The sequence below is a fragment of the Thalassophryne amazonica genome, chromosome 10, assembly GCF_902500255.1.
Source record: "Thalassophryne amazonica chromosome 10, fThaAma1.1, whole genome shotgun sequence".
NCBI lineage: Eukaryota > Metazoa > Chordata > Actinopteri > Batrachoidiformes > Batrachoididae > Thalassophryne > Thalassophryne amazonica.
In genome coordinates, this window is record NC_047112.1 from 17,417,768 (window position 1) to 17,436,791 (window position 19,024).

Consider the following 19,024-nt stretch of genomic DNA (forward strand, 5'->3'; position numbering starts at 1 on the left):
ATGACGTCGGCAATCGAGAACTCCTTGCGGTGAAAGAGGCTCTAGAAGAGTGGAGACATCTGTTGGAGGGAACGTCCGTGCCATTCACGGTTTTCACTGACCACCGGAACCTGGAGTATATCAGGACCGCCAAGCGGCTGAATCCCAGGCAAGCCCGCTGGTCACTGTTCTTCGGCCGTTTCACCTACCGTCCCGGGACCAAAAACCAGAGGTCGGATGCTTTGTCCTGGGTACATGAAGACGAAGTCAAAACGGAATTGTCGGATCCACCGGAACCCATCATCCCAGAGTCCACTATCGTGGCCACCCTCACCTGGGACGTAGAGAGAACCGTCCGGGAGGCCCTGGCACGAAGCCCGGACCCCGGAACTGGACCGAAGAATAGACTTTACGTCCCACCAGAAGCTAGGGCTGCAGTCCTGGACTTCTGTCATGGCTCTAAGCTCTCTTGTCATCCAGGGGTGCGAAGAACCGTGGCAGTTGTCCAGCAGCGCTTCTGGAGGGCGTCCCTAGAGGCCGACGTCCGGGAGTATATCCAGGCCTGTACCACCTGCGCCAGGGGCAAGGCCGACCATCACAAGGCTTCGGGATTGTTACAGCCGCTGCCCGTGCCTCATCGCCCCTGGTCCCACATCGGCCTGGATTTTGTCACGGGCCTCCCGCCGTCCCAGGGCAACACCACCATTCTCACGATAGTGGACCGATTCTCCAAGGCGGCCCACTTCGTGGCCCTCCCGAAGCTCCCAACAGCCCAGGAGACAGCGGACCTCCTGGTCCACCACGTCGCCCGGCTGCATGGGATTCCAACAGACATTGTCTCCGATCGCGGTCCCCAGTTCTCCTCGCACGTCTGGAGGAGCTTCTGCCGGGAACTGGGGGCCACGGTCAGTCTCTCATCCGGGTATCATCCCCAGACCAACGGGCAAGCAGAACGGGCCAATCAAGAGATGGAGCAGACCCTGCGTTGCATGACAGCCGCGCACCCGGCGGCCTGGAGTACCCATCTGGCCTGGATTGAGTATGCCCACAACAGCCAAGTGTCGTCCGCCACTGGCCTCTCCCCTTTTGAGGTGTGTCTGGGGTATCAGCCCCCGTTGTTCCCGGTGGTTGAGGGAGAGGTCGGTGTGCCCTCGGTCCAGGCCCACCTGCGGAAGTGCCGTCGGGTGTGGCGTGCCGCCCGTTCTGCTTTGCTGAGGGCCCGGATGAGGACAAAGGCCCATGCAGACCGGCGGCGGACCCCAGCTCCTACATATCGTCCTGGGCAGGAAGTGTGGTTGTCAACCAAGGACATTCCACTGCAAGTGGCCTCCCCAAAATTACAGGAACGGTACATAGGTCCATTTAAGATTCTCAAGGTCATCAGTCCCGCCGCAGTGAGGCTTCAGCTTCCGGCCTCACTGCGGATCCATCCCGTGTTCCACGTGTCCAGGATTAAACCGCATCACACCTCACCCCTCTGCACTCTGGGTCCGACACCACCTCCTGCCCGGATCATCGATGGCGAGCCGGCTTGGACAGTGCGCCGGCTTTTGGATGTCCGACGGATGGGCCGGGGCTTCCAGTATTTGGTGGACTGGGAGGGGTACGGCCCCGAAGAACGCTCCTGGGTGAAGAAGAGCTTCATCCTGGACCTGGCCCTCCTGGCCGACTTCTACCGCCGCCACCCGGACAAGCCCGGTCGGGCGCCAGGAGGCGCCCGTTGAGGGGGGGGTCCTGTTGTGTGGGCCGCTGAAGAGGAGGTACTGCTGGCCCACCACCACCAGAGGGCGCCCTGCCTGGAGTGCGGGCTCCAGGCACCAGAGGGCGCTGCCGCCTCACAGGAGCAGCCAGGGTGACAGCTGTCACTTATCACCGACGACAGCTGTCATCAATCACCAGATCTACAGAGGTATATCAGCAAGACGGCATCTCCACCTCATTGCCGAGATATCGCTCTACTAAGGAGGTAATATTCTCAGCTGACTGTGTTTGTTGACAGGAATATCTGTTACTTGTGTGAGTTGGACAGTATTCATTCTGTTCCTTTTTTCGACGAGAGGTGGAGGTGGTTTCCCACCATACGTGTTGCTGGGTGCACACGCACCCACTTCTAACTGTGTTTGCTCCTCGCCAGCAGTACCAGATCCGACACGCGGAGGCAGTGGTCACCTGGGAGTTCGGGACTTGGCGGCTCCAGTATTCCCGGGGTTCGGTGGCGGAGGAAATCGTGTGGTTCCGGTTCGACTTCGGACCGATGTCTCCTATCTTCGAGCCTGCCCACATGACATCTTGTATTTGACTTCATTCACTATTGTAATCGGTTGTTGTTGTGCATTTTCACAACAGTAAAGTGTTGTATTTGGCTTTATCCATTGTCCGTTCATTTGCGCCCCCTGTTGTGGGTCCGTGCTCCTACACTTTCCCAACAAGGGGGTGAGGTCTCACGCTCGTCAGCACACTTCCTGAGGTACGTTAGATTTTGTGACTAACATTTATACAGTCAGTAAATGTGGTGTCCCTCACACCTTGTTATATTGAGCTGTTATGTTAGTCGTTTTAATTAGCTTCCACTGCAGTGAGTTTGTGAACAGGATGTTCCATGCCTGCAGGGTGGGAAGCTGATTAGTAAATAAGCCAGGAAGTGTTTGCTGTTTGTACACCTTTGAGCGTTCTCTCTGTGTGTTGAGTGTGGACTCACAAGATGATTTCTTCATTCACAGACTCGGTTTGTCACGGCCACCTGGGGGGTGTCGGCGGGGTCCTTGGGTCCGAACTGGTTCTGGCTCCGGACCGTTAGCGCTGCTGGGAGCGCACCGCAATCCACCACGCCAGACCGCGCACTTTTATATTTATCACATCACTGTTATGTTTATTAAACTCTGTTATCCTTTGTACCGTGCTCTGCTTATTTCATACTGGGTCCTTCAAACGCTGGTCGGTTCTCCGGGCTGCGTCCGACACATAACACACTCCACAAAATTTCATCAAAATTCGTTCAAAACTGTTTGAGTTATCCTGCTGACAAACAGACAAACAAACAAACGCGACCGAAAACATAACCTCCTTGGCGGAGGTAATTAATGTAATTAATAATTAATATATATTATATATTATATATATTAATATATATTAATATAAGTAATTAATATATTATAAGGTATGTTGGTATCGTTTTGGTCCACACAAAAAAAAAATCCATATCAGGCTGGCTCTAATTGTTATATAATTACCTCTGTCAATGAAGTTTGTCTGTCTTTGTTTGTTTGTGAACAGCCTGGAGCCCACAATTTTTCATATATCGCTATTACATTTTTACTGAAGATTCATATCCTGATAGGCAAGAAATTATTCAATTGTCAAAGTCATGGGTTAAAGGGCAAAGTCAGGAAAAATCTTGGAAAACTGGAAAAATCCCTATCTAACACTGAATGAATAATTCAAAAATTCATAACGCTGTCAAAAAAGATTGAATCTCTTTCATATTTGGCAGCATTATGTAGGATGGTATCCTTTCTCAACTGACAAAGTTTGATCCAGATCTGATTCAGATTACAGATTTTGTGGACATTTAAATTTAACACTGAAAACTCCATTTAATGTATATTTTATGTATATCATAATCAAACATGCCCCAATCATGCTCGTATTTGAAAGTGAAACTCACTATCACCTGACAAAGTTTGATCCAGATCTGATGCGGATTGTGGATTTGTGGACATTTGAATTTCATATTGAAAAGCCCATTTGGTGTACATTTTGCATTGTATCTCAATCAAAAGTGCCTCAAACACTCTCATTTATGACAATGAGGTGCAAACTGGCACACTCAAAGGGGGACATGTTTCCTTAAGTCTACCTACGAAAGCAAAAGAAGTGAGGGACAAAAAAAAAAACATCACTTAGGGCATGATAGCAAGAGCATGTGGCCACAAAGGTTGGACTACCAATGCAGAGACTGGAGTTCATTTCCAGGTGTGTAGTTTGGGCTCTCTGTTTCTCCTTGGACAAGACACTTCATCTACACTGTCTCAGTCCATTCATCTGCAAATGAGTGCCAGCCTTCACTGGGGAAGCACCTTGCAATGGACTATCCAGGTAGAGCCACAGAGTCTTGTCTTACTTCATGCTGCAGTATTTGAGGATAAGCATCGGCTTGATGGACATCAGGGCCTGTATGAGACCGACTTCTCTGGCAGTAAGTAAGTAATTTCTTTGGCTCTCTCCCTTTTTGCTCGTGGTTGCCACACTGAGTCTGATATGGATCCACATGTTGATTGGGTACAAGCTTATTGCTGGATGTCCTTCCTGAAACAACTCCACATGACATAGACAATATGGGCACGAGTCACTGCACCAACATAAAGACACAAACCAACAAACTTAAAAACTCATTCGGGGTCATCCCTCAGCTTCCAACTTTAAACCACCATTTAAAATGTCCCTTATTTCTCTTTTTGTAAAGACCTGCCAAAAAAATTTAATGTTATCCATTCCAGGGCAGACTTAATTTTCCCACCAGGCTTTATAAAATGGCTTGCTTAGCTCTAGAGTACTAACGCCAACTATCCAATAAACTAACAAATAAAAACATTCTTCTTGGAGGAGGCAACTATACAGATGGGAATATGATCCAAATAGAATTCTGAGGCACTAACAAACAAACACTGCGACATAAACAACTAAACTAAAAAACATCTTCTCATATCACCCAACATCTACACTTTTAATGACTTTATTAAAAAGCATCATTTTAAGAATGTGTGGTTGAGTATGCATGCAAAATATTCCTTCCAAGTGTGGATAAGAGGCCATTCTCAAAACAGGAATTAACTGGTGACTCAGATCTGTCAAATCACTTGTTTATCATATGCAAACATATTTCCCCAAAGCATTCCATTTCATAACTCCATCCCATTTCATTTTCAATGTAGGAATCCCTCAGCATCGTTGGTAAATATCACCTGGTCCTCCTTCAATATACAAGGAGAACAACATGCCTCAGAAAGGATTATCATCACGCCCAACCAATCGATGCTCACCTCCATCTCTGCACATCTCTCGCCTCATCAGTATTTGTCAGCTGGATTCAGCTTCCAGATGACCAAAATATTTACCGACAGATAAAGATGCATCATGCGAGAACGTGTTTTAATCCCCCTAAACATGGTTGCGCAAATAGCCGCCGCAGGTTTTACAGACTTCCAGACATTTAAGCAGAGTGTGAGCTGATGAAGTGCAGATTTGTAGATGACAGTGGAATTACTGAAAAGTCTACACGAGGATGAATTTTCTAAACACAACCTACAACCCCTGGCAAAAATTATGGAATCACCGGCCTCGGAGGATGTTCATTTAGTTGTTTAATTTTGTAGAAAAAAAGCAGATCACAGACATGACACAAACTAAAGTCATTTCAAATGGCAACTTTCTGGCTTTAAGAAACACTATAAGAAATCAGGAAAAAAAATTGTGGCAGTCAGTAACGGTTACTTTTTAGACCAAGCAGAGGGAAAAAAATATGGAATCACTCAATTCTGAGGAAAAAATTATGGAATCATGAAAAACAAAAGAACGCTCCAACACATCACTAGTATTTTGTTGCACCACCTCTGGCTTTTATAACAGCTTGCAGTCTCTGAGGCATGGACTTAATGAGTGACAAACAGTACTCTTCATCAATCTGGCTCCAACTTTCTCTGATTGCTGTTGCCAGATCAGCTTTGCAGGTTGGAGCCTTGTCATGGACCATTTTCTTCAACTTCCACCAAAGATTTTCAATTGGATTAAGATCCGGACTATTTGCAGGCCATGACATTGACCCTATGTGTCTTTTTGCAAGGAATGTTTTCACAGTTTTTGCTCTATGGCAAGATGCATTATCATCTTGAAAAATGATTTCATCATCCCCAAACATCCTTTCAATTGATGGGATAAGAAAAGTGTCCAAAATATCAACGTAAACTTGTGCATTTATTGATGATGTAATGACAGCCATCTCCCCAGTGCCTTTATCTGACATGCAGCCCCATATCATCAATGACTGTGGAAATTTACATGTTCTCTTCAGGCAGTCATCTTTATAAATCTCATTGGAACGGCACCAAACAAAAGTTCCAGAATCATCACCTTGCCCAATGCAGATTCGAGATTCATCACTGAATATGACTTTCATCCAGTCATCCACAGTCCACGATTGCTTTTCCTTAGCCCATTGTAACCTTGTTTTTTTCTGTTTAGGTGTTAATGATGGCTTTCGTTTAGCTTTTCTGTATGTAAATCCCATTTCCTTTAAGCGGTTTCTTACAGTTCGGTCACAGACGTTGACTCCAGTTTCCTCCCATTCGTTCCTCATTTGTTTTGTTGTGCATTTTCGATTTTTGAGACATATTGCTTTAAGTTTCCTGTCTTGACGCTTTGATGTCTTCCTTGGTCTACCAGTATGTTTGCCTTTAACAACCTTCCCATGTTGTTTGTATTTGGTCCAGAGTTTAGACACAGCTGACTGTGAACAACCAACATCTTTTGCAACACTGCATGATGATTTACCCTCTTTTAAGAGTTTGATAATCCTCTCCTTTGTTTCAATTGACATCTCTTGTGTTGGAGCTATGATTCATGTCAGTCCACTTGGTGCAACAGCTCTCCAAGGGGTGATCACTCCTTTTTAGATGCAGACTAACGAGCAGATCTGATTTGATGCAGGTGTTAGTTTTGGGGATGAAAATTTACAGGGTGTTTCCATAATTTATTCCTCAGAATTGAGTGAGTCCATATTTTTTTCCCTCTGCTTGGTCTAAAAAAGTAACCGTTACTGACTGCCACAATTTTTTTTCCTGATTTCTTATAGTGTTTCTTAAAGCCAGAAAGTTGCCATTTGAAATGACTTTACTTTTGTGTCATGTCTGTGATCTGCTTTTTTCTACAAAATCAAACAACTGAATGAACATCCTCCGAGGCCGGCGATTCCATAATTTTTGCCAGGGGTGGTACTTCCATGAACAAAGAGCCTGCTGTTGTGTGTTGGGGGGGTGTGGCTGGACATTTTGGTGTTCTTTTCTATTCTTTGCTCTCCAGGTGGTATGCAAACTGATTTATTGTCTGTGGAGAAGGTGCTGGCAGAAGAGTCCTTCACCCTCATCAACATGATGTGCAGCACCTGTGGATGGTGCTCACGCGCAACCTTAAAGACTTTCAGCTGAAGCAGATAATGAGATGGCGTTCTGCATTTAAGTCATGTGTGATTCAAGCAGAATTGCCGGGAACTCGACCTTGTGATGTTCGTTTGTGAGACGCTGAGGACCGCGCCTGGGTTTGACACATCGTGCCTGTGAAGGAGGAAGGGTGAGGGACACATGCTGTCAGCACACATCAGAGGTGATTAATTGTTTGACTAATTGTTAATAGTAACTTGGTATTTTGTTACACAGTATATTTGAACTTTGATGAGAATTGTGCAGCTCGCTTCTCACTGCCGTGGCATGCGGACTGATGATCCTCCACCTGTTGTGAGAAGCTGCTCATTTACATAAAGCTTAAATACAGACCTGAATGTGTTGCTGATAGTGTGTGCCTTTTGAAGGATATTAGTTGTAGCTGCTGACTTACCTCACCTTTTCTATCCTTCGCAGAGAGTCGGTTTGTCGTGTCCACCTGGGGGGTGTTTGGCGGTGAACGTGGGTCCAGAAGCGCAGGGCTTCGATCCTTTTGGGAGCTGGAGAGCGTGCCATCCTTCACTCCGCCAGACTGACGCAGCTTTTGTTTGTACACTTTGTTATGCACCAAAGGGTGGAAAAATAAATTGTTTTGTTATTGGAACCGCTTTCTGGTTATTTTAGCACTGGGTTCCGTCAGACGCAGGTCCGCTCCTCAACCCGCGTCGACACATAACAGTAGTTCCCGGCCATTCCATAATGGACCCAGCGGCAGAGACGGTTCCATTCGCCGAAAGAGTTAAGAACACTTGGAGAAAATACGGGAGCAATTACAGCATCTCACAAACCAAATTAAACAAACAGATGTCCGCGTTACGGAGCTTGCAGTGCAAGCTGTTTCGCTTCCTGCTGCTCCAGCTGCGGCACCATCGATACCGGTGCAGATAACTCCGTCACCCAGAGATTCGGCTTCCGAATTGATTATTTGTCGTCCGGAGCCTTATGCGGGAAACGTTGAAGCTTGTGCTCCGTTTTTGATGCAATGTTCTCTGGTTTTTGCTTATACCGTTGCCCAGCGGCGGAGTGCGGCGGATTATTCTGTGGATTTCCGAATTTTTCCTGCTCAGTCCGGTTGGAATGCCGCAGCATTAAGCGGAGTGTTTGTGCTTGGTTTAAATGATCCATTAAAAGACGAGCTAGTAGTCCGTGATGAGCCAAATGATTTAGATGAGCTAATATCGTTGGTGATTCGTCAAGATGATCGGATGAAGGAGCGTGGACGCGAGAGAGGGCGGCCATCAGAGCGGGTTTTTTCGTCTCGGGGCTTTCCCCGACACAGATCTGGGCTGCCTCTTCTTCGCCCCACTGAGACTCCTCCGACGGGACCTCTGGCTCCTCTTGCAGATGAGCCCATGCAGCTCGGACGAGCTGAAGCCGCTATATTGCCCAGTCATAGAAGCGTCAAGAAAAATAGTGGTGACGTCTCTCCAGGTGTTCTGGGACAGGCGAAATAATACACAAAAAAAAAAAAATTTGTTTGGGCTAATGTTTTTTTTTTTCTGAAAGGGGTTATAAATTGTTTGGGGATTCAGGGGCGTATCTGGTGGAGTGAACAACAGGCGGTGCGAAGCCCGTCCTGGACTCAGTTAATTGTTGGTTTTTATTATTTGTATTTAGGTATTTTCTGTTTGGGTCTGGGGTTGTTTTGTTTTGTTGTTTTTTATTTCCCTACTTCCCTAACCCCAACCTCACTCGCCCCAAGACCGTTCGTCTTGTGGGTTGTGGGGTGGTGCAGGTTGGTCACGCTGAGCATTCTCAGAAGACCTCTGCACCTAGGGGGGGGTTGTTAGGGGCGTTTTTTCTGGTTTGGTTAGGGCCCGGTTCCACTCCAGCCTCTGTGGGCCTTTGTACCGTTCGTCATTGGTGTTGCCGGGGTGTGGTGCAGCGGGAACATACCTCAGTCGGAGGTGTGGGCCGATCTGTTGCCGTTCGCCATTTCGGTTGTTCCACCCCTCCCGATAGGCTGGGGTATGGTCGAGTTGGGGCACCGGACATATTTCCGGTTTTCCGCTGCGCCTTGGGGTTGGGGCCGGGTTAGTTTTTCCTGTTCCCTTCCCCGGCTTGATGTTTTGTGCCGTTCGCCAAAATGAGCCGCCGAAAGGCTCTGGGAGGGATCTGGGGTCTTTCGGTGTGCTGGGGAAGGTAACAGGGTTTATAGGTTGTTTTATTTGCCCCCGGGGTTGTTTAATGTAGTCCTCCGGGGGTTGGACTTTTGTTTTTTTTGTTTCCTTCCAGGTTCCACCTCCAGGGTTGATGGGACGGTCCTCTGGGGGGGAATTGGCTTGTGGGGCCGACTAGCCAAGTGTGGCCGGGTCTGAGGTTCCTGGGTTGTGGGGAGGGTGCCTCCTGGGGTTTGATGGTACGGTCCTCTGGGGGGCGCCGTTGCTCCATGTGTACCTGGGGACCTCTGTGGGATTCCGGCTTTGGCTATTCCTCCCGGAACCGGCGGTAAAGGCCTTCTGGGGGGGTGTTGGGCTCTGCAAGTCGTTCTGGGGGGGTTGTTTGTTATTTTTCTTTTATGCATTTATGTTTGTATTGTGTTTGTGGGGCTGTGTTGGGTTTTTGCATTTGGGAGTTTTTCTTTTCTTCCCGGGGTTGGATGGGACGGTCCCCTGGGGAGGTTTTGGGTGGGTTTTATGTTTTTCTTGTATGTTGGGTTGTATTTGGGACTGTTTTGGGGTTTTTGTTGATGCCAGCCGGCCTTCCAGCTGCGGTGCCCTGTCCTGCTGTCTGTGGTGAACCTTGGGAGCGTTACGCTGTCTGCTTCCTGACGAGGACCCCGGAGGGAGGTGCTGTTCTCGGACCTGGTCTGTTCGGTCGCCGGGAGGCTTCCCGTTAAAGGGGGGGTACTGTTGTGTGTTGGGGGGTGTGGCTGGACATTTTGGTGTTCTTTTCTTTTCTTTGCTCTCCAGGTGGTATGCAAACTGATTTATTGTCTGTGGAGAAGGTGCTGGCAGAAGAGTCCTTTACCCTCATCAACATGATGTGCAGCACCTGTGGATGGTGCTCACGTGCAACCTTAAAGACTTTCAGCTGAAGCAGATAATGAGATGGCGTTCTGCATTTAAGTCATGTGTGATTCAAGCAGAATTGCCGGGAACTCGACCTTGTGATGTTCGTTTGTGAGACGCTGAGGACCGCGCCTGGGTTTGACACATCGTGCCTGTGAAGGAGGAAGGGTGAGGGACACATGCTGTCAGCACACATCAGAGGTGATTAATTGTTTGACTAATTGTTAATAGTAACTTGGTATTTTGTTACACAGTATATTTGAACTTTGATGAGAATTGTGCAGCTCGCTTCTCACTGCCGTGGCATGCGGACTGATGATCCTCCACCTGTTGTGAGAAGCTGCTCATTTAAATAAAGCTTAAATACAGACCTGAATGTGTTGCTGATAGTGTGTGCCTTTTGAAGGATATTAGTTGTAGCTGCTGACTTACCTCACCTTTTCTATCCTTCGCAGAGAGTCGGTTTGTCGTGTCCACCTGGGGGGTGTTTGGCGGTGAACGTGGGTCCAGAAGCGCCGGGCTTCGATCCTGTTGGGCGCTGGAGAGCGTGCCATCCTTCACTCCGCCAGACTGACGCAGCTTTTGTTTGTACACTTTGTTATGCACCAAAGGGTGGAAAAATAAATTGTTTTGTTATTGGAACCGCTTTCTGGTTATTTTAGCGCTGGGTTCCGTCAGACGCAGGTCCGCTCCTCAACCCGCGTCGACACATAATACCTGCTTCAGTTTTACCTACACTGCATTCCACTGCTTTGTGGGTCGGTTGTAAAAATATAGCAAAAACCTCAAACTAGGTCAAATTTTGCTGGTTACAGTAGAGCTGCATTTCTGCAGACTGCAAGTTTAGAGATGAGTGAAGTTGATGCATCGTCAGATCCAGTGAATCCACATTCTGTGTAAACGTGAAAATGAGCCCTTAGCAAACCCCCCCCCCCCCCCCCCCCAATGAATTAAGAGAATAACAACAAAAACCTTGTGACAAACAATGACAGGGACAGTGAGAAATGCAGAGTGCAAGGTGGGGTGGGGGGGGGGGGGGGTTGAGCAAGACAAACTCATTTAGTTTGATGCAAACAAAAGGTTTGTTACTGTAAGGTTTTCATGTCTGCTTCATGCTCCAGCTGCACTTCTTTTTATGATACATCCACAAACTGGAACAGTTAAAATTATTTATTTACGGTGCATTCCGAAAGTATTCACAGTGCTTCACTTTTTCCACATTTTGTTATGTTACAGCCTTATTCCAAAATGGATTAAATTAGTTTTTTACCCTCAAAATACCCCATAATGACAATGTGGAAAAAGCTTATTTTTGTTGTGTGTCGTCCTGGTTCCTGCTCTCTCTCTCTCTTTTCACAGGTGGCATCCCTTGTGGAGTTGATGATGCACACCTGCTTGTAATCTACATGCCTCCATATAAGCCCTGGTTCTTCAGCTCATCGTCGCCAGAGACTCAGTGTTCACAACCTGGTACCTGGCCTCTCAATTTCCGTATTGAGCCTGTCTGTCTGCGTTCCACAGCAGTGTTCTTTGACTCGCTGTTTCTGCATACCACTATTCTCTAGCCATCTATAGTTTTGGTCTGAGTGATTGTAGCAGCCCTCTCATTGCCTTCTCTTCCTTCACAGTGACCTCATCCTCCATCAGCTCCCCAGGGGGCCACCTGGACCATGGACCACTCAGCTCCACATCTTGGACTGCCACCTGTACATCAGTGCTATGTGGGCTGCGACCACCTGATTCCACCGCAACGCGGGCCAGGTTTCCACTCTGCCTACCTCCAAATCTGTGTTCACTATTTATGCAGCATTAGTTCTGTGACACCTTCCTGGTTCATTAAATCCTATTGTCTTTTCATTCAGTCTCCCTGCTTTGGGGTCCAAGCCTGGTTTTCAGGTCGGAACCGTAACAATTTTTTGAGATTTTTCCAAATTTATTTAAAAAAAAACAAAAAAACATAAGAAATCACATGTACATAGGTATTCACAGCCTTTGCCATGTAGCTCAAAATTCAGCTCAGGTGCATCATATTTCCACTGATCATCCTTGAGATGTTTCTACAGCTTAATTGGAGGCTACGTGGGGTAAATTCAGTTGATTGGACGTGATTTGGAAAGACACACACCTGTCTACATATAAGGTCCCACAGTTGACAGTGCATGTCACAGCACAAACCAAGCATGAAGTCAAAGGAATTGTCTGTAGACCTCCAAGACAGGATTGTCTCAAGGGACAAGCTTGGGGAAGGGTACAGAAACATTTCTGGTCCTTTGAAGGACCTAATGATCACAGTGACCTCCATCATCCACAAATGGAAGAAGTTGGGACCCACTAGGACTCTTCCTAGAGCTGACCACCCACCTAAACTGAGCAATCGGGGGAGAAGGACCTTAGTCAAGGAGGTGACCAAGAACCTGATGGTCACTCTGTCAGAGCTCCAGCATTCCTCTGTGGAAAGAGGAGAACCTTCCAGAAGGACAACCATCGCTGCAGCAATCCACCAATCAGGTCTGTATGCTAGAGTGGCCAGACGGAAGCCACTCCTTAATAAAAGGCACATGGCAGCCTACCTGGAGTTTGTCAAAAGACACCTGAAGGACTCTCAAACCATAAGAAACAAAATTCTCTGGTATGATGACACAAAGATTGAATTCTTTGGCGTGAATGCCAGTTGTCATGTTTGGAGGAAACCAGAAACCATCCCTACAGTGAAGCATGGTGGTGGCAGCATCATGCTGTGGGGATGTTTTTCAGCAGCAGGAACTGGGAGACTAATCACAATTGAGGGAAAGATAAATGCAGCAATGTGCAAAAACATCCTGGATGAAAACTTGCTCCAGAGCGCTCTTGACCTCAGACTGGGGCGATGGTTCATCTTTCAGCAGGACAATGACCCAAAGCACACAGCCAAGATATCAAAGGAGTGGCTTCAGGTCAACTCTATGAATGTCCTTGAGTGGCCCAGCCAGAGCCCAGACCTGAATCTGATTGAACATCTCTGGAGAGATCTGAAAATGGCTGTGCACTGACACTCCCCATCCAACCTGATGGAGCTTTAGAGGTGCTGCAGAGGAATGGACAAAACTGTCCAAAGATAGGTGCACCAAGCTTGTGGCATCATATTCAAGAAGACTTAAGGCTGTAATTACTGCCAAAGGTGCATCAACAAAGTATGTAGCCCCAAAACTGCATGCATGACCCCTCAGCTACCTTGAGGTCCTGAATTCACAGCAACACCACAGGGCTCCGAATGCTCCTGCTCCTGTGGGAAGGGATTTTCACAGCTCACGTCGTTTTTGGCCCAAGTGCTGTATTGTTTTCACTGACCCGCAAAATTAAAACAGAAAAGCAAAATACTAAATAAATGTCCTAACTGCCTGTGTGTCAGGTCAATTTTGGACAGATTTTTTTCTTTGTCAAAAATAAATCACTGCACTAAATACCAGACATAAGAAAACTAAAGCAAAAAAGAAAAAAAAAATACAAAGAAAACCCAAGTAATTTTCTTTGTCAAAAATAAATCACTGCACTAAATAGCGGACTTAAGAAAACTAAAGCAAAAAAACAAAACAAAACAAAAACGTTTGATATGGCATTGTAGATCTCAATACACTGTCAACTTTAAAAGTAAATGTCGGTTCAAAAAAGGTTGGGCACCCCTGCTCTAATGGGGGGGTGGAATTAGTGCACTGAAGTCTTGGTGGTAGTTTGTTACCCTTCTTACTATGATGCTTGCTAAGTTGGTTTGCTTATATTACAATAATTCAACCTTAACTCAATAAACACAAGATCTAATTTCACCATAAAACTGTACTCAAAATGGTCACAGAAATTGTCAGGCTTTTTAAAATTATTATTTTACACATGGCATAAACTGGACTTTGCCAGAGGGATGCACTACTACTACTACTACTACTACTAATAATAATAATAATAATAATAAAAATAGTAATAGTAAGTTATTTATGAGACACTGTGAGGGAAACTGGGTGAAGCTGAGTTATAGGGAAATAAAATAACTTAGTGCAAACAAAGTTAAAGTAGTAATGTGTGTAAAATTAACACATGCTTCAATAGAAGAATGACTCATGCTTGTAACAAAACTGTTCCAAGTTCAGTTATTATTTATATTCATCATTTGGGTTAATGTTCTGGCCTGTAATTAGCCCTGTATTTTCATATCTGTAGGTAGTTTCAAAGTCAAACATTTGCCATTTGCTACAACTCTGTTTTGTGACACAGCATAGTTTAACCAGTTATAACTAAAAGTGTGCCAAGCATCGAATTCGAGGCAGTAACCAAGGAGCTAATTGTTCCTCCCTGAAAGACAAATGAATAAAGCGTCTAATGACAGATATTTAGCACGTAAGGGGATGGTTATTCAAATTTACAATTCATGGATGTTTTGTATAAGAGTTATATTGTAGCCTGCAGTCTTTTGATGTCAATTTCAATGGCAAATTTCAAGAGCACTTCTAAAATATAAAAAATATTAATAACATAATTTAAAAAAGGATGTTTGTGCAAAATTTGGGGGGGGGTTGGCGCTCGGACAGAGTCTCACCCGGGGAGTAATTCAGTGTAGAACCGCCAGTGCTCATAACCACCACCTAAGAATGTTAGGCTGCCCATACTGATACTGATGTCCATGGAGGACTGGGGAACAGCAGGACTACCATACGGCACCCCATCAAAACCAGATGCCTGCACAGTGAGTCAGTGCCCGGGGGGTTGGACCAGAAGGCACCCGAGGGCCGTGAACCCCCAGACATGCCACAGGTTCTCCCATCAGCCACCAGATACCTTCAAACTCCTGGTTAATTAACTACTGTATTTTAATCCTGCAAGCTCTTGATGAATACAGATTGGTTGTTTGTGTGGCCAGTATAGTACATCAATATGACTCTGAACTAAACTAATTATTGCTCACTGTTTAGAAAGTGGAGACTCAGCATCTTCTTGTCCAGTGCACTATCTAAAGATTTTTCCCACTACTGTTAATAGCAGTATTCTCAGGACAACAAATGCCACATTTAGTGTGGCGGAATGCAACCAAACTCTTTGTAAGCATTTCACACCAATTGTGTTATATAAGGACCTCAGGGTGACTGGTTATAATGTATGTTTAACTGGCTGGATGCTAACGGCTGCCCATTTGGGCGTATATCCATCCACTTTTTTTTTAAATAAGACTAGCATTGGAAAAAGGATAGATATCAGGTTGAAAGAGTAATGAAATTCTCCAGGGTTTAATTTCCGTGAACAGCTGATGGATGAGACAAAGTGATTGCAATCTCCAGGTTCCACCACTCATAATTATTTCCTAAATAGGTATCTGGGGTACATTTGCTTTTCTGCAAGTGGGTGCCACTACAGCTACAATCTGAGACAGCAGATAAGACAAGGCGGCAATTATCATCAGAAGTCAGCCGATAAGGTAAATGTTCAAATACAAAACGGGGATCAGTCACACTGAGGTTTGATCAATGCAAATTTTATCTGCGCGGTCAAAGAGAATAGGATAATCATCATGAGTAAATACACGTTACATCAAATTAGTGACTTAAATCACTAACAGAGAACCAGCCTGGTGCTGCCTGATGAGCAGATTTTACAGAAATTCTTTATTTACAGGATTCAGCCACAAAGCCAGCGAGGTTGATGAACCACTCTGACTGGGGATGAATAGCTACTTTTCAAGCTAGCGTGTTGTCACATCTGCAGTTTATTGCTACCTGTAGAGCATACTGATGTACAATTTAGTCTTATACTCAAATGTAAATATCGGCCTCTTTGTGGAATCAACTCTAGTAGAACAGGATTCAATAAAATGTATCATGAGACAAAGCTATCTAGCTTGACGAACCACTGAGCTTGGAACTAGAGGCTGACATTTTTTCCTGAATCCCACAGGTCCTGAATCCCACTTTTTGGTTTGTAGATAAGGAACTTGCTTGCTTTTGGAGTCTGACTCAAGCTGCCAGTCAAGAAATTGCAACTTTTTTTTCTTCCAGCAGAACTTCATGTGAAGCCATTGAAGATTACTGCTCGGAGATCTCACAGACGCCATCATGAGTGAAGTGCATCACACAGTGCAAAGGTAATGCTGCATTTGATGGAATGGGATCTACGGTCACCTACAGTATGCTTACGAGTAGAGTCTTTTAGCTTTGATTTGATGTGTACTTTTATTGACACTTTCTTTCACAAATAAAAGCTACCATCCATGATGCTAAGACAAGGATAATTAGCAAATCAGTACCATATTACCACTGAACAGCGGTTTTCCAGACGGTCAGAATCTGTCTTACATCATCTATGAAAGTGTGTCACCATGTCTTGTTGCTGTATTTGTTGGTGACGGTGGCAGAGAAGAGAACACTGGACAAACTGCTGAACATTATGGACAATGCCAGTCACCGTCTGCACACCGTCATCAGCAACCAGAGGAACCTATTCAGCCACAGACTGCTCTTTCCCAAACTCCTTTGTCCCTCAGGCCATCAGGCTGTACAACTCCTCACTCAGGGGAAGGAGTAGTAACAGGAAGAGATGAGACAGGAAGGAGAGGAAGAGTAGTAGCCAGTAAACCAGTACTGATCAGTATGTCTGGTATATTTGTGTATTTCTATTTGCAAACTGTTTTTTTTTTTTTTTTTTTTTTTTTTTTTTTTTTACTTTCACCTTTGATACTCTGTGTGCTTCTTATCCTGTGTGCTGCTACACAATGCTGCTGGAACCTCAATTTCCCTGAGGGTGTCAGATCAATAAAGTTCTATCTCATCTAATCTAATCTTTAACCCAGGAGTCAAAACTCTAAAGTGCTTCCAGGCAAAGCCAATTCTGACTGGCAATTTAAGATAGTGATTCCTTTATTTTAATAGTAGGGAGTAAAAATATAGTGGTGCAGAAGAAAATCCTTTCTATCTCTTAAATGGTTTAAAAATAATGAAAAGGGACAACACATTTAAATATCACTACAGTTTTGACCACAAATTGAAACCCTAACCTTACCAATGGTGGAAATGCCTCCACTCTGACGTTTCTGAAGTTCCTTTGACTTTTGCTTCTCACCTATGAATAATTGGCTGTTGAGCTGCAGATGAATGTGACCATCAGCAGGAGACTCCTGCGTGGCGGCGGGGAATTCATCAACACGCAGAGATGCTTCTTTCACATTTCTTTCAGCTCGCACGCTGTGCCACCGGTTGTCATTCAGTGGAACACTCGTCTGCACTCGAACCTCGCGTGGCCCATTTCCCACATCGAAAGAGAAGAGGACCTCTGATGAAGCTGCAGACAAGGGAATGACTGATATCAGATATGACCAAAAGCAAAACTGTAGACTCTGAAAGTCACACCCACCAAACCATCACAAAATGAGTGTATTATAACATTTATGGAAACACAAACACTCACTGGCCACTTTATTTGCTACACCAGTGCACCTGCTCAGTATAAGCAAGTATCTATGATGACCCTTAATGGGGGGGGGGCAGAAATGATCTGCTGTATCCTCAGTGGTTATGAGCCAGCTGTGCCTTCTCATTAAAGGTGACTGCTTCCACCTTCTCCTCCATGATAGAAAAAAAAACATTGTTAAACATTGTGCATCGTTAAACATCATGCATATTTAATGAGGTCACGTTGTACTTTATGCTTGTTTCATGTTTAATCAATGTATTTTATTGAATGAAACAAACACCATAAGCAAATGAACAAAAACAAAACCCAAAAATGGACCAAAAAAACCCCCACACACACAGAGAAAAAACACAGACAGTATTTCAAAAGAAAATGAACCATTGACTCCTGCAACCGCATGTGTGTCAGGTGGACACACGGCAAAAGCACGGCCCAGAGCGAGATTATCCAAATTATACTCCATTACATTACGGGGAGATTTCCCCGGGTGTGAGATGTGTCACATAAAGAATCAGTGCTCCAGTGGTGATAGAACCTACTGGAAGAGCCTCTGAGTGTGCACTTCATTTTTTTTATCCAGTTTCAAAAGAAACAACATCATGCAACCAGGTCTGAATTAAAGGTGACAAGGGCGACTTCCAAAATAAGTCAAACACACTCACTCATCTTCAACTTTTTACTACAATTAAGGGTCACAAGGAGCTGGAGCCTATCACAGCAGTCGTAGGGCGTCTGTCGCAGGGCCACATGTAGACAAACAAACACATTCGCACCAGCACGCACACCTACGGACAAATTTAAAGATCTTTGGATGCGAGAGGAAGCTGTGGCACCCGGAGAGAACCCACACAAACATGGGGAGAACATGCAAACTCCACAAAGAAAGGCCCCATGACCTGGAGCCTGGGAATCGATCCCATGACCTTCTTGCTATGAGGCGATCGTGCTAACCACTAAGCCACAGTGCTGTCATTAAAATCAAACACATATTTTTAGAAAGGTTTAGATGGTAAATGGACTGCATTTATATAGCACTTTTTCATCTGCATCAGAAGCTCAAAGCGCTTTAATCAATCAATCAATCAATTTTATTTATATAGCGCCAAATCACAACAAACAGTTGCCCCAAGGCGCTTTATATTGTAAGGCAAGGCCATACAATATTTACGTAAAAACCCCAACGGTCAAAACGACCACCTGTGAGCAAGCACTTGGCGACAGTGGGAAGGAAAAACTCCCTTTTAACAGGAAGAAACCTCCAGCAGAACCAGGCTCAGGGAGGGGCAGTCTTCTGCTGGGACTGGTTGGGGCTGAGGGAGAGAACCAGGAAAAAGACATGCTGTGGAGGGGAGCAGAGATCAATCACTAATGATTAAATGCAGAGTGGTGCATACAGAG

The 19,024-nt window shown here is 45.3% G+C and overlaps 1 protein-coding gene across 1 annotated transcript in view; it reads right to left on the reverse strand.

Annotated features, from left to right (window-relative positions):
* Nucleotides 1-19,024, reverse strand: part of LOC117518379 (contactin-associated protein-like 4) — a 315,610-nt gene that overhangs the window by 58,450 nt on the left and 238,136 nt on the right. The window contains exon 17 of the mRNA XM_034179490.1: nucleotides 17,276-17,494. Within this exon, the coding sequence (XP_034035381.1) occupies nucleotides 17,276-17,494 (219 nt within the window). The remainder of the gene's footprint in view (nucleotides 1-17,275; nucleotides 17,495-19,024) is intronic.